Genomic DNA, 24,690 nt, shown 5'->3' with positions numbered 1-24,690 from the left:
TGCGCGTGCGCACATGCAAATTATAAACAGATGATACGTCATACTTTGCGCATGCGTGGTAACACATACGTGACGTACATACGTGACGTTGCTACGTGACGTCACCGAGCTACAGTCTGCAGCGAGACACACCTTTACCAAGTAGAAACGAAAGGAAAAGAGACGGAAGAAGAGACGCCATTCCGAGGCTTTCAACCTGTTACTCTGGACGTTTAAACTGTCGCATATTTTGTGGTAATTCAAAGCTCTTTCCTCATTTTACCATGTAGCCTAGTGATATTAAAATGAGCTGCTCTATGTTTATGCTCTTCTTTACACGAGATTTAAAACACAAATCATTATTTAGACAGGAGAAACAAACCAATATGGCGGAAACATTAACGTAGCCTATTTACTTTTGATATCCCGTGATCTTTGTTTTAACATTTAGTTTTATATAATATTGGTTATAATAATAATAATGGTTATAATAATAATAATGTAATAAGGTAGCATGGTTGAATCAACGGTGAATTACCTTTCGATTTTGCAAAACGGATCAACGTTGATATTGTGACGTCGTTTCACCGCGGAAGAAACGTTGATTCACCGTTGAAATCGCGACGTCGTTTCACTCTTACCTTTCGGGTTATGGTCTTCTGTCGACGTTGAATCAACGTTGAATTACCTTTCGATTTTGCAAATTGAATCAACGTTGATATCGTGACGTTGTTTCACCGTCTTACCTTTCATCATGGGATAATACAATTGTACATTAAATTACAACCTATAGTTTGCAGTTGGAACATGAGTCATGACGATGCTGACTGAATTTGTGATACTGAACACTAAAAATTGTTATCTGTCAAATGACTGGCGGCAATGGCTTAATTAAACACATTAAATAATGAGTTAACACATGCTCCAGATTGTAAAACAAGTTTTATTCTGAAAAAAAAAAAAAAAAAAAGTCTAAAAATACTTTCTAAAACAGATGAAAAACATCTCAAACTTTAAATTGCAGCGTTTTCGAAGTAATGTTAAAAACCTGTAGAAGTAAACATCTAAATGCAATATTTAAAGACAGTTTTTGTTCAATTACAGTAACCCTTAAATTAAACATTTAATATTTAAAATGTACAGTAAAAAAAAAAAGTTTTTAAATTCTCAATAAAATGTGACAGCCTTGTGCAGTGCTCCGACAGAGTACCAGCTCGAGGTTCATTCCCATGCCATCACTTCCTCTTCACTTCTTGCCCGCTGTCTGCTACTATCCTATAAATAAAAGCAAAACCACTGACAACTGAAAGCACTGAATACAAAATAAATCATGTACAAGATTTTCACTTTGCAGTTCAATTTGTCGGGTAGAAAACAAAGTATACAGCACTATCCATTCTAAAACACATATTTTATGTATTCAGATGTACATTTACACAATAAATTCTTCAGAGCCCCAAGGTGGAATTGTAAAAAATGTAATACTACTCCCATGTGTCAGTTACGGTTACTATAATCATAAAGTCATGATTTCATCCTTAAAACAGATGAAGAAATCAACAAATTGTGGTGTTGAGCTGAGAGGGTTGAGGTCTGTTGTTCTTTATATCTTTCAATGCAGGTTTATATTGTTTCAACAATTATATATTTCTGTATATTTCAGATAATATTTGTGGAGAAACATTACACTGTTTTAATTCAGAATCCTAATCATACATTGTACTAATTAAAAGTAATTTATTAAATCAAGTAAAATAAAAAAATAACACAAAAGGCCAATGAATCTGTACCAGAAGTGATAGTGCAATGTAGCAGCTAAAGAATAATCGTCCACCAAATTGCCAGTAATCATCTGGATCCTTGGCGAATCTGAAGGGGGTAAAGAAGAAATTATTCAATGAAAAGTCCATAAAAAGCAGGATTTTTTCTTTTTTACCATTCCTTTAAACAATCTTAAAAATTGATTTAAATTGTAAAAACGTTTGCCATTATAACACAACATGAACTGAGTAATGTCATCTTTGAGACTGTTAAGTATTACATGATTAAAAATGTAAACATACACTTAAAGCATGGCAATCCCATCAGAAATGTGTATCATAGCAAGGGAAGCACACACAAAAAAGCCAAATGGTACACCAAAATCAAACCATCAAATAATTTTACCTGCAGCCGCATTTATCCTATTATGACACGTCTGAGGGTCTTTCCCTTAATGGTTTCCAGTGATTAAAGAAAGGACTGATGAAGGTGACATGAATCCACTTTCAGTAAGCCACTTCAGCAGAAGACAAAAGGACAAAAAGTTACTCAGACTTTCTATCAGTAACGTTAAATGTCTTACTTTAAAGATGAAAATCATACTTAATACTATATATTAATACAGTGGGTAAAACTGACACTGTAACGTTAGTTGGTGAATGGGTATTTCTGTTGGGTGTTCTCCCCCGATAAAAATCTTATTCCAGTGCATGATCTAAAAAAAATGTAAACAAATATCTTTTCAATATCGTTATCAGTGTTTGAAGAGGTTATGTAAACTTCTAACGAATAAATTACGGTTTTATCACTTACTCATTCCCACGCTTTTTTACCTCTCATGCGTTTTTAAACTAACGTTAGCTGACAACATTAAACACATAGTTAATGTTACCAACACAACAAAACACAGCAATGTCAGATGGTACTAACTTACATTGAAATACGTGCTAATATCGCTACGCTAGCCTAATGGTGAAACAGTACAAAAACACACAGAGATAACTTATTTATCTTGAGGTTGCAGTAACGTTAAGCCTATGACCGTTACCCGTCCCTAAACGTTAGACTGTAAAGGACTGAAAAATGTTTTCTTACCTGATATCGCCAGTATTTTTACAGACCACGTACGACCCCTTCCTCTATTCACATTCCAGCTTTTGTTCTTCATTGACATATAAACTCAAATTCGCTCAAAATTTAACAATTCAACAGGCAGATATAAAATAATCCAGGTCTGACGAGTAATCAACGCAAGCAGAAGAGCTGCCGTCACCGACAGAGAGTAACGGACGTATTTTCAAACTTAAAATAGGCGGGCAGAGCCGCGCACATTCTCATTGGACAGTTTCCTGGAAGACAGACAGATTAACCAATCATGCTCAAAGTAAAACGGCGAAACAACCAATAACAGTAGTTTGCGCGAGTTAACATAGTGGTGTAGGCTATTGAGTTGTATTTGCAGTCTGTATTAATATTTAATTAATTGGTCAAATGACATGACAGTGTGAATACAAATGTAATAATGCAATTTAAACTGTTAGGCAAGCAGACACAATTGTAAATTCACACAAAATCACATAAGGCAAAAGGTTTCTGCTGCACTGCCCTCTTGAGGGTGAATCTATTATTGTTAATAATGATAATAATTGTATTTTTACATATACATTGAAGAGCTGTTATGATAAAAAGTCATTAAATGCTAATTAATTATCATAATAATACATTAAAAGGCAGATATTTTTGTAGTATGTTGTCGAAAACATTACGTTGTTTCAACGTACAGATCTTGTAAAAATTTCAACGTTGATTTAGAAGTGTTTTTGTTAACCTTTTTCAACCATTTAGCATTAAACGTTATTTCAACGTTGTTCCAACGTTGAAACAACAACTGACATTATTTCAACCATATTTCAACGTTGAAGGTCGGTCATGTGCCGGCTGGGTAATCTGAATGAAGTTTCAAAATGTAGGTCACATTACATTTATTTCAAACAGTGTCCAGTTTCCACTTCCTGCATTCACACACTGCTCTAGCAAACATTAAAAAATAATAAGCATTAAAGGAGAACTCCGGTCAATTTTAACATTGAGCTAATTTTTTTGTAAATTTGGAGTGCTGTCAATACAGAGAACAACGACAAAAATCATGTTCCTCAATTTGTATAACTCCCAATGTAGGCTATAAAATTGCTAATTATTGTCAATTTTAGATATTATAGCATATAATAATTTAAAATTAAACAGGTTTCAATTTAGGCTATTATAATGGTGTGTTGTATGCAAACAACATTGTTAGAGTACAGTTTATTTATTTAGCCTTTACCTCAGATTACACGTATAACCAGATTATCATCTGAAAGTGTATGTTTTGCTCTTTCGATGGGTTGTCTCAGTTCATTTTTAGCACTAACGATCGCAGAGATATTCAAGCAGTTTAGCACTGTAGATTTCATGTTAGTTTGTGCTCACCTTTCTTTCAAAATAAGTCAGTTACCAATTGTTTCCCCTCATTTTGTTTCCTTTCTTTTTTGGTGGTCTGATTTGGCTTTCTTTGAGAAAGACATTTCTACAGCAGAAGTTTGCGCTCCTCCAGATGCTGAACTAACTAAACAAAATGCGTGCAGATGGACTAAACCATTTGGCGTATTAGCAAGGGGTGGGACCAGTCAGTCAATCAACCAAGTTATTCAATGAAAACACCAACTTTATATTTCATCCGACATTCATTGTGAAATGTAATTAGGAAATTAAAATATCCAGGTAAAATAAAATATATTCCAGACTTTCCAAGGGCCCTCTCTCCCCTTGGGGCCCTGGTAATCAGTACTGGTTTTACCTTCAGTCCGACGCCCCTGGTTAATTCAGCCAGCGCACATACCTGTATTTACTTCATGTTTTCGGTCGAAGTCCAAAGTAGTCGATTGTCGAGTTCACGCGCGTGATCATAGGTAACTAAACCTATGCGCGTGAACTCAAAATCGACTACTGTGGACTTCGACCGAAAACATGAAGTAAATACAGGTATGTGCTAATAATAACGAATAATAATCATTTACAACTTTATTTACGAAAATATTGATCTGCAACGCGCATTCACGAGAACACCACAACACATATGTTTTGTGTTCACGCGAGAGCTGACATTGTTGCGTGAACGCACTTTGGATACTATTGTTTTGTAAATAAAGTGGTAAAAAAAAAGACATTTAAAAAGGACTGCAAGCTGGATACATAATTAATACATGATAACTTAATATTTAAAATGAATAAATAAACAACAACATAAAATAATGTAATGAAGTTCCAGTCCTCTGATGTCTTCAGAATGGCAGTTTCTCTTGTGACATCCATGAGAAAAGTCTGTTTGTTTCTGTTTGTTTAAGTAATATCAGTTCTGTTTATTATGGCCAAACAAAGCTATTAGTCACAGTTATACTCAGTTTTTGGTTTAGTTTTCTATCAGTCTGTTTAGTCACCTGTGTTCTTGTGTCCCTTTGTTTTCCTTTTCTTGCCACAATCAGTTTCCATGTATATCCATTTGTTCATCAGAGCTGTTCATCACCATGTGTATTTAAGTTCCTCATCTTCACTAATTCTTTGTCTGGGATTGTTGGTGTTTACTCTGCACTCTCGAATTGTTCATTTCTGTTAATAAACCTTGTTACTATTTTGAAACTCTTAACCTGCCTTCATCTGCATCTTTTGACTTTAAACTAGGGGTGGCACGGTTCACAAAACCCACGGTTCGGTTCGTATCACGGTTTTAGGGTCACAGTTTTCGGTTCTGTACGGTTCTTGTTGTTATTTTTTCTTTTAACCTTTACACTCCAAAAATTTACTTCAGCATATGATAAACAGCTTAATTATCTAATTATTAATTAATTTATTTCATAAATGGGGCGTGTTTGCAAAACGCAGCTTCTCATTTCCCATTTCAAAATAATATAGTGAGTGAGTGAGCGGTTACCGTGAGGAAACTTTCAGTGGCCCTGGAGGTCCATCCATCTGTAGTGAGAGCTAAGTGGGCTGTGTCGAACAGTTCTTTGTCAATTTTTCCATGTGTCTCATCATCATAGGCGCAATTTGCATAGTATATAAACTGGACACAGCTACCCCATAGGTTTCAATGGAGAAAAGTGAAGCAAATTAGAAGCACTCAGTTCCTGATGGCTGAGCGTACTGCGCAGACTCAAACTGAGCTTGATGACGTAGATGTGACGTGAGCAACCTGTCTGACAGTTGTAAGTCTTCTAGTAGCTGTGCCAAGCGAAATCTGAATCATTCCCTTCTGAATCTTGCAGAGACGGAGAGCGTGAGTAGGAGCTGTCCATGAGCTAGGAGTTGGAGCAACTTTATGATTCTCTATGGGCTTCTCTATGGGAGTGGCGTGGTTATGACGCAATCGTTAGCCTACTTTTACAAAAACTGCTTCTACAGGGCCATAACGTAAGATACAAGGTAATGGAGCCTATTATACATAGTTGTGTTTCTTTAGAAATAAACAATTGACAAATGAAGTATTTAAACGCCTCAGATGTAAAGTTATTTGCTGTCAAAGTGATGCCAAAATGAATGGGAGTCAATGGGATGCTAACAGCAGGTGATGGCTTGTTAGCCAATGGCGGCGCCCGGGGGTGGTACGGAATTCCAGCGCTGGTAATTTGCGGGTGGGACATGTCCCCACCATTTTTTGCCAGGGTCGATATTGTCCCCACCACTTTTGAAACATGGATGTACCAATACAAAAAAATAAAGCATCTCCAGTTAACTAGCAAAGTATTACTTTCATTAATTTGTTAAATAAGAAGCAATCTAGCGCTGAAATGTGTGTTTTTTTTAATCAAGTGATCAAAGTGCTTGTTGCCGCTGCGATCAGTGGCGCTGATACAGTGTTCTCTTGTGGCTCGCGCACACGCTGCAGTCTTCACTTGGACGCGCGCTTCAATCCGTTGTGGAGACTCTATATTCATTCTGGTGAAATCACAAAACAAAATTCACACAAATCTGTCCCTGCTTAATATACAACCACTGATAAACATAATCGGTTTTGATGAAAAAGAAAAAATATATACGAGTGCGGATTAGAACTCAGAACTTATGACACACTTGGCAAAATTTCTGCCACTGGACCATTAATGTACATACATGAAACAGTCGATCTATGTATTTATTCACATGAAAAAAACAACATATAGTGGAGTAGATCTCATTAAATGTCTAAGTTAACCCAGTGCACTATTTAAATCGATTGCTGGACATCGTAATGTTATTCTATCTGATTTATGATTTAGCATTGTATTAGCACGGGCACGAGGCTACATTGCGCATGCGTCGAACCGTGCGACGCACACACGCACCAAACCGAGACACGCGAACCGAACGGTTTGGTTGTTTTTTCATGTCCGTGCCACCCCTACTTTAAACGTGACACTATCATGAGCGGACGGCGCCTTTCTCAACAGTATAAGGGATGGTAAAATCACAGGAGATAGCTTGAATTTTTTGTGACTAGGCATTCTAATGCATAAATCGAATAATTTAGTAATTCCAACAACTTGAATCGTAAATTTAATTTTTGTTCTTGCTTGGTGAAGAGGAGAGAAGTGTATCCAGCTCTGTTTAATAAAATACATGTTCTGTTAAAAAACAAACTCGAAAAAAAGGGCAGTATAATAAAAATAAGGGCACTTTATTAAAGTTAGTAAAAATGTATAGAGATATTACGACGAATAACTTTTATTATGAGTAAATTACTTTTGAATCACTATTGACCATTATTTTTTATGTTACATTGAGCTATTTTTGCATGTTAATATGGGGAAAATAGTTAGATTGCAATGTCATGTAGATTAAGACTACCGTTGTAATTTTTACTTTGTTGTATTGTATAATTTAACTCTGTGTTTCCACAATAAAGGTCTGAAATCAGTCTCTCCTCACTCTTTTGGCAAATGAGAGTAGGAGAAAACTAAAATGAGTCTCCATAATGAGAGAGAAGATGAGGACACTGCCTCTGAAATGAGTCCTCCATCTCCTGGATCAAGCTGTGTGTCTGTGAAGAGTGATCAATCCATGAGGAATCTTTCGTCTGGATCCAGTGATGCAACAGTGACCTCTGACCCCAGGTGAGACACTGGCCATTTCAGCATAAACATATGCTTTTATACAAAGTGATTTACAGTGTATTCCAGAAGCCTGCAGTGGGTGAGTGCTGATACTGAAACTTCACAGAGAAGCACACAATCACTTTCCTTGCTTGCAGTTTTCAAGATGTTCTTCTCTTGACTAAATCCTGTTAAACCACTCTCTCTCTTTCTAGTAATGTATGTGTAGTTTGCTTTAAATGGCTTTGTATGAAAAGTAGGGCTGTGCGATGTATCGTTTTAGCATTGATATTGCGATGTGCGCCAGATGCCGCCTGGTTCGCCAGATTAATTGCTAAGTTTAACCATCATAGAGTGATAGTTTATCATTTGCATGTTTTAAAGTCCTGTCAGTTTAAACATCAAGTGCAAGAAGACTGTAACTCGCACGCTGTTTTGTGTGTGCAGACAGCACGAGAAGTTCATGAATACAGAATTCCCTTCCCTTTCTTATCTATTTGTGTTTGAACGGACATGTGCACAGAAAATTAAGTCAAAATGCCCATCCTGGCAAGTTTCCCCATAAAATCAGTCAGTTATGAGTTGAAAACAGAGAACGAAAATGGATGCTCATCATTACCGGTATTGAATACATGCATTCGTCTTAAAGGACAAGTTCGGTATTTTACACTTAAAGGGTCATGAAACCCTAAAGCAAATTTTAACAGAGGTATGAGGGTTGAACACCATTGAAAACAATGTTAGCATCTGTTAGATTTAATAGTAGGGGGGAAATGGTTAAATTTTAGTTTTTTTCCGCTATTTTCATCTTCCGGGTTTAAAATTTTCATCGTGTCCACGTTACTATAGTACTATACTATAGCACTATAGTACTTTGATGACTCATCGGTGTCTCATAATTATTCATGTACTAAGTTTTCTTATCCAATGAGAAGACACTTTCTCTTAATTATTCATGACACCACGTGGAACTTTCCAGTGGCAGACATGTCAAACTCACTGTGATATCATCGCGTAGTAGATGAGAGAGACAATAATGGGACGCACGTTTGTTTTCGTGGTGCAAAAGTTCCAGTTGGTTGGCCATCAACAACGGACACATCTAAACTATGTGTGTGTAGCAACCATTCAACTGGAGAATGGTGGACTTCGACCTTGTACACCAATGCAGGTTTCGTCTTGCGAGTGATGCAGTCCCTAGGACTTTTATATCGCTTCAGAGGTGTGTGTGTCTAAAATGTAACCCTGACCGTTTTACATGCCTTTTGTTAAATAATCACTCATTATTAAAATTTAGATATTTCGATAATACCTCAATTGTATGGAACGTATGCTTAATTTGTGCAAATTTCTATGTCACTGTCCATCTTTATTATGTGGGTTCAGGGGGCGTGTAGATCGAGGCTATGTACGGAACATTTTTTTTTTGTTGTTGTTAAGCGGAAAATGTATTACTTTCAAATACTGTATATGCATTTATAGTGTGTATATAAACAAATATATATTTTAGAATGACATAATTATACATATACATGTACATTTATATGTTTTAAATACAATTATGATTACTGTAGTAGGCTAATATGTGTAGCAGGGCATTCAGTTACTTTTGAAAGGACAAAAATAAGGTGTCAGTGTATTTCATTAGACTTTAACTTTGCCAGCTATAAAAAAAATCTAGCATTTCCTCACGTTTTACCACTGATTTTTAGTGACAGTCGATATGCATGGGCCACTGGCGATGACAGTTTCCCCCCCTCCCCTCTCCCCTGCCGTGCCACACCACACCCACTCCCCTCGCTTCTTCTCACAGCCACCACGCCCATTTAAGTTGCATTTTTCAAAAAGATTGTGTGCTAGACTTGAGCTGAAAGAGGGGGGTTTCATGACCCTTTAAAGCCCTGTTTACAGATCGTTTCTGATGAAATAGAACAGTTAAGATTGAAATTTGGACACATGCTGCTGTCCCGAAAATTTTCGGTTTCTTTTGCTCCCCCCCCCCCTCCACAATGGTTGCATATGTGCACTAAAACAATCCTTCCTAAAACGCATTAAACTTTCGTTTACAAAGACGTGAAACTCACCGAGTGGTCAGGGGTGTTAACTGATATGCTTACACAAAAATCGCTGCAAAAGATGCTTTCCAACAGGTGTTTTACCTTTCGTTGTAAAACTGTGGACCTACAATATGCATACTGTAAGTTTATACACCCATGCTAAAGTTGACTAAAAAGAGGAATAAAAAAATCATCTTTTGGAAATTGAACTTAATGCCTTAATTAAAAAAAATTCTAAAAATTAGGAAAAATCCAACCTTTAAGGACACCAATTTTCTTTGTGAACGAATAATGTATCATAAATAAATAAATGATCTTCCTTAAAATACAGGGTGCATAAGTCTGGACACCCCTATGTTAAATTCCCATAAAGGCAGGCAGATTTTTATTTTTAAAGGCCAGTTACTTCATGGATCCAGGGTACTATGCATCCTGATAAAGTTCCCTTGGCCTTTTGAATTAAAATAGCCCCACATCATCACATAGCCTTCACCATACCTAGAGATTGGCATGGTTGTATTTCAGTTAGCCTAATAGCTGGTTTGATTTGCATTGAGAAATGATTTTATGGAAAGTACTCCATGCCAATCTCTAGGTATGGTGAAGGCTATGTGATGATGTGGGGCTATTTTAATTCCAAAGGCCAAGGGAACTTTATCAGGATGCATAGTATCCTGGATCCATGAAGTAACTGGCCTTTAAAAATTGTTAATTATCGCTGGCGATACGTCCGCAATATTAATGCGATATGGCTCAGCTTGTCAGTTAACTGTGGCTCTTTGTAGTAAATGCCGCTCCATCTGAAAGCAGGTGATGGTGATTTACTACTAATCAAGGAACCGGCTTTACTGACGAGATGCGCATAACAATGTGATGCGATATATCGTCCAGCCCTAATATGAATGGCTTAGTGAATTAGTGATTCGCCCCCTTTTGTTCAAAAACACAAATTCATTTAGATATGAAATAAAAAACAGCACTCTTGCACGTGTCACATTGTTGAAATTTTAGGAGCAATTTTGGCCACATATCTTCTTTTCACATATTCCCAACCCTGACTGGAGAGCAGAACATGTATATCAAAAAATTCCAATCATTATAATAAGATTTAATATATATTTGAACATATAATGTGATTAGTGCCTTATCGAATGTTGATTAAGTGATGCTTGATTTTTAAATAATTTCAGACCCCTTCTTCTGATAAACTGCAGCGCGAGCAACTACGTGAAAGTGCAACTTAATTTCATTGCAAAATTAAATGAAACATTCCATAAGGCACTAATTCTACACAGAATTTACTACACAGGGCAGAAAAGCATTGCACAAATACATTTGCAGGCATGCATGTTCATAATAACTTTTTAGATAGTGTACCTACCCCACACACAACATTCCTTACGGTACTACCGTATTGACGATACTACCGTTTAAATTCAATGGTATCGCCCGTATTTTAAGTAATCTTTAGTATCGCAATATTTGGTAACCCTAATAGCTAGTGCTCTAACATTCTGTTTTTATTTGTCAGTGTCAGCAGGATGAAGATACTGAGATCAGAGTCTCCAGAACCCAGCGGTGTGTCTCTGAAGAGTAACAGATCCATGATGCAACCCTTTAATTTCAGTGATGGACCAGTGACCTCTGACCCTCTGTTAGTATAAACATTAACTGGCTAATTTACTGTTATGCATCTCAGATAATATAAGATCATTTAAAATAATTTAAGAAACTCAATTAAATAACACAAGGGACATATGCACTACACAAGGGTGCAACTTGAAAAGTTACACCAAAGTCATATCCAGTAACTGATATATTGATGATATTTCTGATGCTCATTGTAATCACTGGAATTGCTGCTCTCTTATTTTTTCATCAGGGGGGAGCTGATCAGATCTGGGCCATCCTCTACATCCCACTATCAGACTCTCATCAGTCAGAAAAAAACTGAAGCAGCCCTGCAGACACACACACTGGAGACTGGAGACCTGCAGAGAGTCAAAGACCAGCACAAAACCAGCATGAATAACAAGTATGAGAGATTATTTGAGGGAAACAAACTCCAAGAGAATGAAACCCTCCTGAACAGGATCTACACACAGCTTTACATCATAGAGGGAGAGAGTGAAGGAGTGAATGAAGAACATGAGGTTTTGGAGATGGAGAAAACTGCCAGAACACAACACTCACAAGACACTCCAATCATCTGCAATGACATATTTAAAGCCTCACCTGTACCAGGATGTGAGAAGAAAGACCAAATCAAGACTGTTCTTACTAAAGGCATCGCTGGAATCGGGAAAACCGTCTCTGTGCAGAAGTTCACTCTGGACTGGGCAGAGGGAAAAGCCAATCAGGATTTAGATTTCATGTTTGTGCTTCCATTTCGAGAGCTGAACTTGATCCAAGATCATCAGTACAGTCTTCACAGACTTCTGCTGGACTTTCATCCTAAACTTCAAGATCTGGACCCAAAGATTTATGAGGAGTGTAAAGTTGTGTTCATCTTTGATGGTCTGGATGAAAGCAGAATCACACTGATGTTCTCAGACACTCAGAAAGTTTCTGATGTGACTGAGACTTCATCAGTGGGTGTGTTGATGTCAAACCTCATTAAAGGAGATCTGCTTCCCTCTGCTCTCATCTGGATCACCTCCAGACCAGCAGCAGCCAATCAGATCCCCTCCAAATACATCAACCGTCTGACTGAGATTCAGGGATTTAATGAGCCTCAGAAGGAGGAATATTTCAGGAAGAGAATCAGTGACGAGCATCAAGCCAGCAGAATCATCTCACACATCAGAAGAGCAAGAAGCCTCCACATCATGTGCCACATACCCGTCTTCTGCTGGATCTCATCCACTGTGCTTCAGAAGCTCCTGGAAGAAGATCTGAGTGCAGAAATCCCTCAAACTCTGACTGAAATGTACATCCACTTCCTGCTGATTCAGATCAACATGAGGAATCAGAAGTACGAAGAGAAAGATCCAGAGAAACTCCTACAGCCCAACAGAGAAGTGATTGTGAAACTTGCTGAAGTGGCTTTCAAACAGCTGATGAAGGGCAATGTGATGTTCTATGAGGAGGACCTGAGAGAGAGCGGCATAGACATCACTGACGCCTCAGTGTATTCTGGAATTTGCACTGAGATCTTTAAGGAGGAATCTGTGATTCATCAGAGGAAAGTCTACAGCTTCATTCATCTGAGCGTTCAGGAGTTTCTCTCTGCTTTCTATTTGTTTTACCTTTATGTAATGAAAGATGTCGACACATCCAAGTTTTTGGATGTAGTTCATTGTCTGCATTGGGAAACAATAGATAAAGCCCTTAAGAGTAAGAACGGACACCTGGATCTGTGTCTGCGGTTCCTGTTGGGCATCTCACTGGAGTCCAATCAGAGACTCTTACAGGATCTACTGACACACACAGAGAACAGCTCAGATAGCATCAGGAGAACCACACAGTACATTAAAGAGAAGATCAAAGATGGACATGGACTCTCCACTGAAAAATCCATCAATCTGTTCCTCTGTCTGCTGGAAGTCAAAGACCAGACTCTGTCCAGAGAGATTCAGGAGTTTGTGAAATCAGACAAACACTCAGAGAAGAAACTCTCTCCTGCTCACTGCTCAACAATCGCCTACATGCTTCAGATGTCAGAGGAGGTGCTGGATGAGCTGGACCTCAAGACATACAACACATCAGATGAGGGGAGAAGAAGACTGATACCAGCTGTGATCAACTGCAGGAAAGCTCTGTGAGTGTGTTTTTCTCTCTTGTATACTCATTTAAGTTACTTAATATGTGTATATAACTTCAGTCAGATACATTTTAACTGTTAGAGAATTTGCAGACAGAAAATTATGTTCTGCTCTCTTTTAGTCTTGTTGGCTGTAATCTCAGTTGCAAGTCATTTAAAATTGTGGCATCCGCCCTTCAATCTTCAAACTCGTTCCTGAGAGAGCTGGATCTGAGTAACAATGGCCTGCGGGATTCAGGTTTGAAGCTGCTCGCTGATGGACTAAAGAGTCCAAACTGTCAGCTGGAGATACTGAGGTGTGGAAAAACATATAAGGGATATATATATACACTCAGCCGGTCATAATTTTGATGTGTGTTTGTTTATGATCTGACTGTGTGTGTGTCTGTAGGTTGTCTGGCTGTATGGTGACAGAGGAAGGATGTGGTTATTTGTCTTCAGCTCTGAGTTCAAACCCTTCACACCTGAGAGAGCTGGATCTGAGCTACAATCACCCAGGAGAATCAGGAGTCCAGCTGCTCAACGACAAACTGGAGGATCCAAACTACAAACTGGAGATACTCAAGTATGTGGGCTAGTTATGACTCATATATTTCCTAAAAGGGATATTTTGTTAAGATAATGTTTTATGAAATGTTGTGCTCCCATTATTTTTGCTAACTTTTCTCTGATTTAATACAAAAAATCTATAAACCTCATGTAAGAACAACATTTTTAATCTGTTATATCCAACTTTAGAAGTGTAAAACCAGAGGTTTACTAAAATTACTACACTACAGTTTTATTTTTTCACTATATAAGAAACAAGTGTAGTTACTGATTGCAAATAAAATCTGGAGAATGTTCATAAAGTGCACAATGAATCAGTGTCAGCCCTGCTCCTGGAGGTCTACCTTCCTGCAGACTTCTGTTCTAACCCCTTGACTTCACAAACCTGCCTGTAAGTTTCATGTAAACTTGATTAGCTGGATCAGGTGTGTTTGATTGTGGTTGGAGCTGAACTCTGCTGGACAGTAACTCTCCAGGAGCAGGGTTAACTAGGCCTGCTGTAAATATTGGAAGCTTATTTATATACTTTCTTAAAAAGCTTAAAAAAAAGTGGTACCATTGGTCCGTGGCGATTACGTAATAGGTAGGTGAGGCTCTGAGGCTCTGCATTTTTTTTGGCATTGAAATTTTCTCTGGTTCATTTCTACTATTCAGTCCATCCTTTGCATGTCTTCTGTTGACACGCCCCCCACAGAAGAGAGAGGTGTGGTGAGCAGTTGCTCATTATCATTTAAAGAGACATGCACCGAAATGGGTCGCTGTGAACAGAGCTGTTATTGAGGAGGTAAAAAGGGTGTTGCTTTACACAATCATTAAGGAATTTTAACCAAAGTATGTTCCACACTTTACATGAAGACCAGAGGTGTGTAGTCCAGGGGTCAGAAAGTAAAAGTCCTGCCATATGTTTATTCCACCCATGAACTCAGTCAGCTGATTTCACTAATTAGTTTTATCTCCTGGCTGAATTAGCAAATCCAGGTGATTGGAGCAAATTACTGAGGAGGACTTTTACTTTCTGAACCTGGACACCGCTGATGAAGACCCTAAAGAATCATAAAAACTTGTGGAAAATGGGATCCGCTGACCCCTTTAAAGTCGACATGAAATCAAAATTGACCCTATTTACTTTGTTAGCGCATATTACTAGTCTTGTGGTGAACAATTAATCCGTGCAAGTTAATACACAGTTTGCCGTGGTAATCTTTAATCAAAGTCTGAAAAGTTACTTCCGGTCTGAAATGGCATTCCTTTTCTGATGACGTAGGTTTGACGGCTTGGGTTGAAAAATGCTTAACCACTCCCCTCAAACCGTTAGTCTGCTATGAGCGAGAGATGGAGAGGAGGAGCGCTGACACTAAAACCCTGCCCTCTGTTCAATATTCTGTTTCACTTGGAAATGCATCACAACAGTTTTTTGCAACTTCTGGTTCACGCAGACTTTAAGCGAAGAATATATTAGGGCCTTTAAATGTTCTATTTTTTATTTTTATTTTTCTTTAATACAGCGTAAAACTACCATAATATGCTTTCAGAAATTTAAGAAACATGCTAAGTTCAATTATTAGTTTCTATGAAAAACAATGCTTTGCCAGTTGGTGAAAAACTCAGCGTATTGCAGCCAGCAAACAACTGGGTCAAAGATTGCAGATTTTATCCAACCTAAAAAGCCTCTGCAGTAAAAACATTGCAAATTATTACATTGGCTGATCAGCTTGCAATGTAAGGCTTATGAAAGGAACATGAAATGTATCGCTTTCCATTGTCATGCGCCCTCATTCCTTCTGCGTTTCTCAATCTGGCAAATCGTGTGAGCGTCGATTCAGAGGACGGGGTGGGAGAAACAACTCTCTCCAATATTTTGAATATGGACTGCAGTACCCATTTCAACAGCTAGCAGCCAATATTACATACTGCACCTTAAAACATTATTTGTTTTTCTCTCTGCTCAGTTTGGATCATGGAGGAAATTTCAGGATCACACCAGGACTGCGGATATGTAAGTCCTCACACACATGCAAACCTCTGCATTCTTGTTGCCACCGCTCTTCTGATCTGTCTTTCTGTGCACAGATGCTTGTGATCTCACTCTGGATCCAAACACAGCACACACTCGTCTCTCTCTGTCTGATGGGAACAAAAAAACAACATTTGAGAAAGAGTATCAGCCATATCCTGATCACCCAGACAGATTTGAGAACTATGAACAGGTGCTGTGTAAAGAGAGTCTGACTGGACGCTGTTACTGGGAGGCTGAATGGACTGGATGGGGTCATATAGCAGTGACATATAAAGGAATCAGCAGGAAAGGAGGGAGTGAATGTCGGTTTGGACTCAATGAAAAGTCCTGGAATCTTTACTGTTGTGATGATATTTACTCTGTCTGGCACAATAGTAAGAGAAAGAACATTCCTGTCCCTTCATCTGGTTCTAACAGAGTAGGAGTGTATGTGGACATGTCGGCCGGCACTCTGTCCTTCTACAGGGTCTCTGACACACACACACTCACACACTTATACACATTCAACACCACATTCACTGAACCCCTCTATGCTGGATTTAGAGTTTATAATGATTCTTCAGTGTCTCTGTGTTAGACTTAACAGCCTCCTGTGGTGAACCAAAAATACACATATGGAAACACATTTTAAGTCACATCATGACATATAAATTCACAATTATCTGAAATAAAGTCAGAATAAGGAGATATAAAGTCACAATTGTAACAAATAACGGAATCAAACAAATTCTACATAAAGTGTACAGGAAGGCTCCTCTTCAATGTGCTATGAAGGCCAACCTCCACAGTGCTAATAAGAGATGTGATTGGTCAGATTTGCTTATATGAATAAATTACTGGACCTATCAGAATATTTTGTGAATATGCAAATAGCTCTGTAAACTATATAGATCATATCATATCGATTTTCTGATTGGCTAACGCAGACTTACACCCTCTGTCAAAGAGGAAAGATTAAGTTAATCCATTTGAGGTAATCGTTATATATTTCCTTTATATTTTCTAAGAAATACATGAGAGGCGGGAGTAAGATAAACAAGCTGGTTGCTGTTTTTTATAGCACTACTACAAACTCTACGCGTTTACACAAAGAAACACAGAAGGGTCAATTTTCATTTCATAAACACACAACAGTAGTCAAGCTGTTTTTTATGTTATATTTAAATACATAACATTTATTGTTAAATAATTTATATATAGATAGATAGATAGATAGATAGATAGATAGATAGATAGATAGATAGATAGATAGATAGATAGATAGATAGATATTATTTAACATTTCATAACTTTTGAATCTTTTTTGCTGTCCTGATTTGTCACTCCTTCACTGAAGGTTCTGACCACACGCAACTGATATCCGGTCTCCGGTCTGTTATTGTGTGAGTCAGTGGAGACTTCAGGGAGTCAGAGATGATGGTCTGTAGAAACACTGGCTCTTAATTTTTATCTCATAAAGCTACTGTAGATTTTGTCACAGTTTCATCCTGCTGGATTGTCCGGAAAGATCCATTTTATGGTTTTGTTGTAAGTTGTACCTCACTCTGTGTTTAACACTATTGTCTTTGCAAAATTATGCCAAAACTACAATTCTGAGTAATTCATATGTTTGTCTTTGATTTGGTTCAACCTTGACTTGTTACATTTTATAGTTACCTCTTTTATATCTCTTAATTTATTTATTTTTCCTGTGTTTTTGAAAACTTATAATGGGTTTATTCGAGTCCAAATACATTGCAAAAAATATAAATTAATTTGAATGAATCTAAGTAACTAAGTAAGCAACTTCTAAGCATCGGATCAGGTGAAAATGTCTCTGTAATGTAACATCTGTACAGTGTAACACTGTTACTGGTTTTGGTCAATAAATCTTTGCACATAATGAATGGACTGTGTGTGATGTTACATCTGTAAAGTTCACATTGAGGACTGAGATTCAGACACTAAACTTTGAGATGATGCAGTGTTTAAAGCAGACGTCACACACTCACACACTGTCTGCTCTCCGCTATTTCATGTGTCTTTCTGATTCTCAGTCTGTTTTCATTCTTCATTGGTTCCTCTCTCATGTCCTGAATGGATGTGTAGTTGGAGTCTCTGCTGCTGGACGGGGGTCAAATGTCAACGAAGAAAGAAAATTACGGACATTCAAGCTAAAACATTGCGTATTTAAATGTTGTCTATTTTGTGATAAATTCATACGTTCTTTGTTACAATGTATAACATAAACAGGCTTCTGCTCTTATATAGGATATTTTAGAACCATTATGAGTTTAAAACCATTGAGATAAACATTATTTTATTGTCAAAACAAATAAACTCAATTCAAGTCTGCATTATTTATTCACAGCTGCTGAAATAGCCTTAACTAGTTTTATTTTCTCGCATAGCCGGACCTTTACCAGCCTTCAGGGGCAATTCTAGACCCTTTACATATAACTTTGAGCAGGCACAGAGCAGCCATAACGTGTCTATAACATCTACCTTCACTTTATTTGAGTGGGGAAGCGGCTACATGTGTGCCATGAAGCCAAACTCAACCCTATGATGGCATGCCAAGATTTCACTTCAAATATGCCAACATATGAACAGAACTTCAGTATGAGTTAACTCAGGCTTCAACCAAATGCAGAAGGATACGCAGGCAAGAGACAGTGATGGCAACAAATTAGAAAAGATTTATTGATTAATTTGCATTTTTATCAAAGATTTGTAAATGTTCTCATAACAAACAAGTGGGTGGAAAATTGACTGCACATTTTCTCCATTTCATGGACAAGTGTATGATGAAATTTCATTAAATGGGATCAAGTTAAAAAAATGTAAGAATGATATATAAAAATGACGAATTAGGTTATATATAAATTAATAAATGTCAGCACAGATTTATGTCTTGAGCTCAGTATTCCTTTTACCAAATTTAAATGTTTCATTTCAGAAACAAATTTAGAGCACATTTCATTAGAGCACACACTCTTTTTTTATATATTTAGACTTTTTTTGTTTAGATGTCGAGTTAGAGATTGCCATAAAAGTGTGATTTTGATTGAACCTGCACATACTCAAAGTCCAGGGAACAGGTAGAATTTTTTTGTAAGCGTGACTGACCTATAAAAAAAACAAAAACAATTTGAAAGTAAAAAAACTGTACACTGTTAGACCTTACCGGTTTTTTTTACAGTAAAATACTGGCAACACTGTTGCCAGTAAAATACTGTTAATTGTACAGTTCTTTACTGTAATCTAGTTTGTTTCTGTAAAAATGCACTAAATTATAGTTAACTAATTACACTTGCAGAAACCGACTGCCTTAAATTGACCAACTGTCATTTAAATGTATTAACTAAAATTTATAATGCATTAATAATGTGAGTAAAATATTACTGTGAACTTCTTTTATTTGAGACCACTAAAAAACTATTGTACATAAAAAGATTTCCACTGGCTCAGCAACTACACAGTCACCGCCTGTTAAATAAAGCAACATGCAGCATATCATCAATGTTTGTAGATCTTCTCCTGGACTGAAGCACAGGCTCTACTCTTCTGCACAACGGTGACCCAAAAAATAAATTTTACAGTAAACTACTGGCAACAGTGTTGCCAGTATATACCTGTTTTATAACTTACAGTTTATTACTGTTAAAAAACATTTTGTGGGTGTGTCTTTTTTATCTTACACAGTTAACCCTTTCAACCCCTCAGGGAAATCCACACTACGAGTAAAAAGTAACGATGCAGTGAGATAATTAAGGGAATATGTAAGTGATTGTAAGCAGAATCACTGAAGAAAAGAGAAACACAAGAACAGAAAATAGAGAAACACAATAACTACGACTGACTTCCAGCCATTACACATTATTACACTTATTATTAACCAGTATGACTTTATTTCTGTCATACATCTACAGAAGTTGTTATTGAGATGTTTAATTGAAAATGTTTGGTTTGAAGTTACCGTTATAGAGATCAGTGCTTGCTTTAGTTGGGATGCTGATGCTAAAACATTAGTTTTTCTTTTGCTGCTTGAGCTGTGTTTTTGCAAGTCACACTTGCGCACACACAGTTTATGAATGACTGCAGTTATAATGATTATGATGACAAAATCATCATATTGCCTGTTCAATCACTAAGAAATTCATTCTCACTTATTCAGAGTTTAATTCTCAATCAAAAGTGTTACATTACCACCACTGTGAAAACGCAGCAATAAGATACAATGACTCTTTTTTTTTAAACACATGATGCATAACCAGAGAAACAGAGCTACACTGTGTTTTAGAAACACCGAGATATCACAATTTAGCACATGAATCTCAACAATGGTGGCAATATTTCTTTTTTATTATTATTATTATTCATGCAGCAGTGCATGCTGGGAGTTTTATATTATCCTGGAACCCAGCATGCATTGCGACATGAAACTTTTCACCATTGTTGAGATTCATATGCTGATTGTTGATGTCTGTGTGGGTCTGAGTCAAGCAGGAGTAAAATAAAATTGAATGCACTATATGATTACAATATTCTTCAGAAGACCTGATTACAGAAATATTGATTTCATTTAGTAGATTCACAGATATATGCTAAACATGAGATAACTATAATTTCAATGACTATATTACAGGAAAAATCTGAAAATCAGGCATGTCCAGGATGATTGTGACATCATCACAAAAAAATAAAAACACCTGATCATCTTCCTCTTGACTTTTTCTTGCCATAACAAATGTGTTTTATAAACTCACTGTTACAGCAGCCAGAGGGAGATGAAAGGTAAGAAGTCCAGGGACAAGAGACCAACTAAAGCAAATACTGATCTCCATCATGGTGACAACAAATTTTATTAATAACTAAATCTCTGTTAATTCTCAACAAGAACTTTTGTACATGTATGAAAGAAATAATCGTAAACTGGTTTGTAAACTGGTTTCACACTCAGTGTTGCTGGAAGTCAGTTGTAGTTTTTGTGTTTCTCTTTTTTCTGTTCTTGTTTCTCTGTCCTTCAGTGATTCTGCTTATCAGGTGTTCATCAGTTTCTCAATTCACTCACTTCTTTTCATTCAAGTGGACTATATTAGTGAACTAATGTAGGGAATAGTGAATGAGGGTATAGGGTGTGATTTGGAAAACAGCCTCTGAGTGTCGATTTTGAGCACTGTTAATTCACAGTATATTCCTGTAGGCTAGTTTTATTATCTACGGTATATTACTGTTTTAATGGAAAATGGTATAATATTGTCAGAATTTTACAGCAAGGGTTAACAGTGTACGGGGCCATAACATAAGCTACAAGGTAATGGAGCATTTTATACATTGTCGTGTTTCTTTAGAAATAAATAATGGACAAATGGAGTCTTCAAACGCCTCAGATGTAAAGTTATTCGCTGTCAAAGTGACGCCAAAATGAATGGGAGTCAATGGGATGCTAACTGCAGGTGAAGTTCTGCTACAAGATGGTGGCACGCGGCCGGCTTCAACTTCCGGTCGACTTCCTTCCCGCCTGGTATTTGCTGACAGCAGCCAGCCAGCCAACTACGCGTCTCTGCTGCCGGCAAAATACAAAACCTCCTCGGCAGTCATCATGAAGCGGAATTATGCAAGTAAAACAAGATAGTGGTAAGTGATAAATTACACTGGATAAAATAGCTCTACTTGTCTTGTACAAATGGTGTAATTTTGCAGCAGGTAGGCTAGCAAAAATATGTTTATGTTAGCTGTCTGCCTGACGGCAAATGCTGCTTGTAACGAACAGTTAACCTTAGTGCAACTTTTTTTTCGAACGGACGGAATATGGTTACATACTGTAATATGTTTTTTTTAACGGGATAAGGAAGACGCAGATCTGTTCCAGAATCACTGTTTATCGTATTTAATGACATGACATTGCTATAGATTTGTAATAGGTTTTGATGAAAGTGGCATAGCATGCTATAGGCTACTAACTATTCCACCGTGATAATCTATTTACCAAATGGGGGTTAGGAAAACCACACAATAAATTCCTTGCATCAAACATTAGCTTGGGATGTTTTTAAGCATTGTGAAAGCAGCTGCATCCCTTCCCTTCTAATATCAAAATATGGAAATGCTAACATATCTTTTCGGTAACACTTTATAATAACCATCATTAATAGATGGTAAATTTAATTTAATCTTAGTAAATTATTTAATCTTTAGTTAATTGTCATTTAACTGTTAGCAAACAGTCTTTTTACTTAATACTTTGTAACGCATCTATAAACATTATTTAACCAGAAAGAGGCAGAGGAACATGATTTTTTTCATAGCTTATCTTAATGTGCTAGTGTCGGGATATACGGTAACATTCAGTGATTAATATTTTAAAACCCGATGCAGCATAAAAGATTATAATAGATTTTAATGTCTAAAAAACCGAAGCAGCACAAACGAAACTTTTTACAGCACAAACAGGCACTGTAAGCTGTCAAAAGTAGGCCTAATTCAGAAAACTTAAGACACTACACAATTTTTTTTAATAATTTTTTTTTATTGGTTATTTTAATTTATTTTAATACAAAATTAAGCATCAGTCACACGTAGCTTACAGCCAGAGTAGTGACAGTAGCCTATACATTACATATCGTAGTGCATTGGTGATTATATAAAGACCAAATGTCAATAGCACAAAATAAAATAAATCTAAAATAAAACATTCCCATATCTAAAGAAGAACACTGACAGCTGCGGCCCTGTGCAAGCACAAACGAACCGGACAGGTTTGTAGACGAGATGGATGGAGAGCGCGGCTTGCTTGCGTGACGTTACTACTCCTCCAAAGATTTTGTGATGTCTAAAGAATGGAATAATTTATGATGGTTCTTTCTACGGCACAAATCGAGCACAAACAAAAAGCACCGGTTTGGGGCGATTTGGACGGCATGGGGTGGAGAGTGACGTCACTGTCCCGAATCCAATGTGTTATTTCTAAGGAGGGGAAAAAGATACAATGTTCATCGTAACGGCACAAACCGGCACAAATCGAGCACAAACGAGCGGCACAGTTTTGAAACGATTTGGACCATATGGGGTGGACAGTTATGTAACTGTACTTAAAAAGTTTATTTTTTTATGTTTAAGAGGGGATCGTAGTTGCACTGTTTCTTTCAACGGCACAAACCAGCACAAATCGAGCACAAACGAACGACACCGGTTTGGAGCGATTTAGATGAGGTGGGGTGGAGAGTGACGTCACAGCTCCCGAATTAAATTTGTTATATCTGCGAAAGGAAAACAGATACAGTGTTTGTTTTAACGGCACAAACAAGCACAAATCGAGCACAAACGAACGACACCGGTTTGGAGCGATTTGAAGGACATGGGGTGGAGAGTGACGTCACGCAACCCAAAAAATAATATTCAATATCTCAAACACGAAACCAGCACAAACGTTGGTTTTTGCGGCACAAATCAGCACAAACGCAGCACAAACGAATGGCATAGTTTTGGAAATGATTTCGTTTTATGGGGTGCCAACTTCACGGAGGTGGCTGACCTTGAGGAGGACCGTTATAACTGTCACTACAGCTGAGCGTTGCCATGGATACATGCTGCGTACCATAAGGAATGACGTCACTCGCTTAGGTGCACTTGATCGTCACTTGTTTGTTTCTCCCAGTGTATATTACACTTTTTTTGTTTTGTTATTTGAGCTGCATGTGCTATCAGTCAGAATAATTGTGCAATAATTAGAATAATATTTTTCCTAAAATAACTTTTTTTGAATAAAACCAGTCACCTTCGCCTGACCAACAGTTTGATCATTTAGGATAGGATAGGACAGTTAGGATAATTTTATTTGTCTTACCTGTGTTATTCTCCACTTTTTTCCCAGCAAAGTGCTTTTCTATTCCTCACGTTTTCCTTGGCTGCATTCATCATTTGAAGTCGATGCATTCTTTTAGAGCTCCTGCATTCAACCTTATTTTCTTCATGCATGAATAGCCTATAAATTGTAGCTTATATGTGTCTTATGTTGCACGGGTATATTTGTGGCAATAGCCAACAAAACATTGTATGGGTCAAAATTATAGTTTTTTATGCCAAAAATCATTAGGATATTAAGTAAAGATCATGTTCCATGAAGATATTTTGTACATTTCCCACCTTAAATATATAAATGATATTTGAATCAATTATCATATTTTGATGTTTAAATTATAACGCTGAAAACAGTCTCGTGATTTGATTACATCTTTAATTAGTGATAGAAGTTACTAAGTTTATTATCTTAACATAACATTAAAACAATAACATTTTTAACAAACTTAATTTTACAATTAATTCAAATATTCTTTACTATAGTTTATTTGCATTTATATTTTTGTTTAATTATTATTTTGTCTGAGTTGCAAGGTGTCAGGTCTGATGATAAAAGAAAAGGCATGTGTGACTGGATTTTGCAAGTGTTGTCATGGAAATGGCAGGTGAGGGACTGTA

At 37.1% G+C, this 24,690-nt stretch overlaps 2 protein-coding genes across 3 annotated transcripts in view; one reads left to right on the top strand and one right to left on the bottom strand.

The window, feature by feature from the left end:
• LOC311077597 (protein NLRC3-like) overlaps positions 1-24,690 on the bottom strand; it is a gene marked incomplete at its 3' end in the record, with an annotated part of 522,782 nt that overhangs the window by 192,096 nt on the left and 305,996 nt on the right. The window lies entirely within an intron of this gene.
• Positions 85-18,114, top strand: LOC311077596 (protein NLRC3-like). 2 transcript variants are annotated; one of them, XM_084106153.1, is made up of 9 exons: positions 85-234; positions 6,042-6,198; positions 7,658-7,865; positions 11,433-11,555; positions 11,784-13,661; positions 13,787-13,960; positions 14,056-14,229; positions 16,163-16,209; positions 16,284-18,114. In XM_084106153.1, exons 3-9 carry the CDS (start codon positions 7,714-7,716, stop codon positions 16,805-16,807), a joined length of 3,072 nt encoding a protein of 1,023 aa, XP_083962279.1. In that variant the 5' UTR covers positions 85-234; positions 6,042-6,198; positions 7,658-7,713; the 3' UTR covers positions 16,808-18,114. The 2 variants fall into 2 exon arrangements, with proteins under 2 accessions (XP_083962279.1, XP_083962278.1); XM_084106152.1 differs by lacking the exon at positions 6,042-6,198 and having other exon boundaries at positions 144-234.

This window comes from Abramis brama (genome assembly GCF_963993115.1).
Source record: "Abramis brama genome assembly, chromosome: 2".
NCBI lineage: Eukaryota > Metazoa > Chordata > Actinopteri > Cypriniformes > Leuciscidae > Abramis > Abramis brama.
This window is presented reverse-complemented; position numbering and strand designations above follow the sequence as displayed.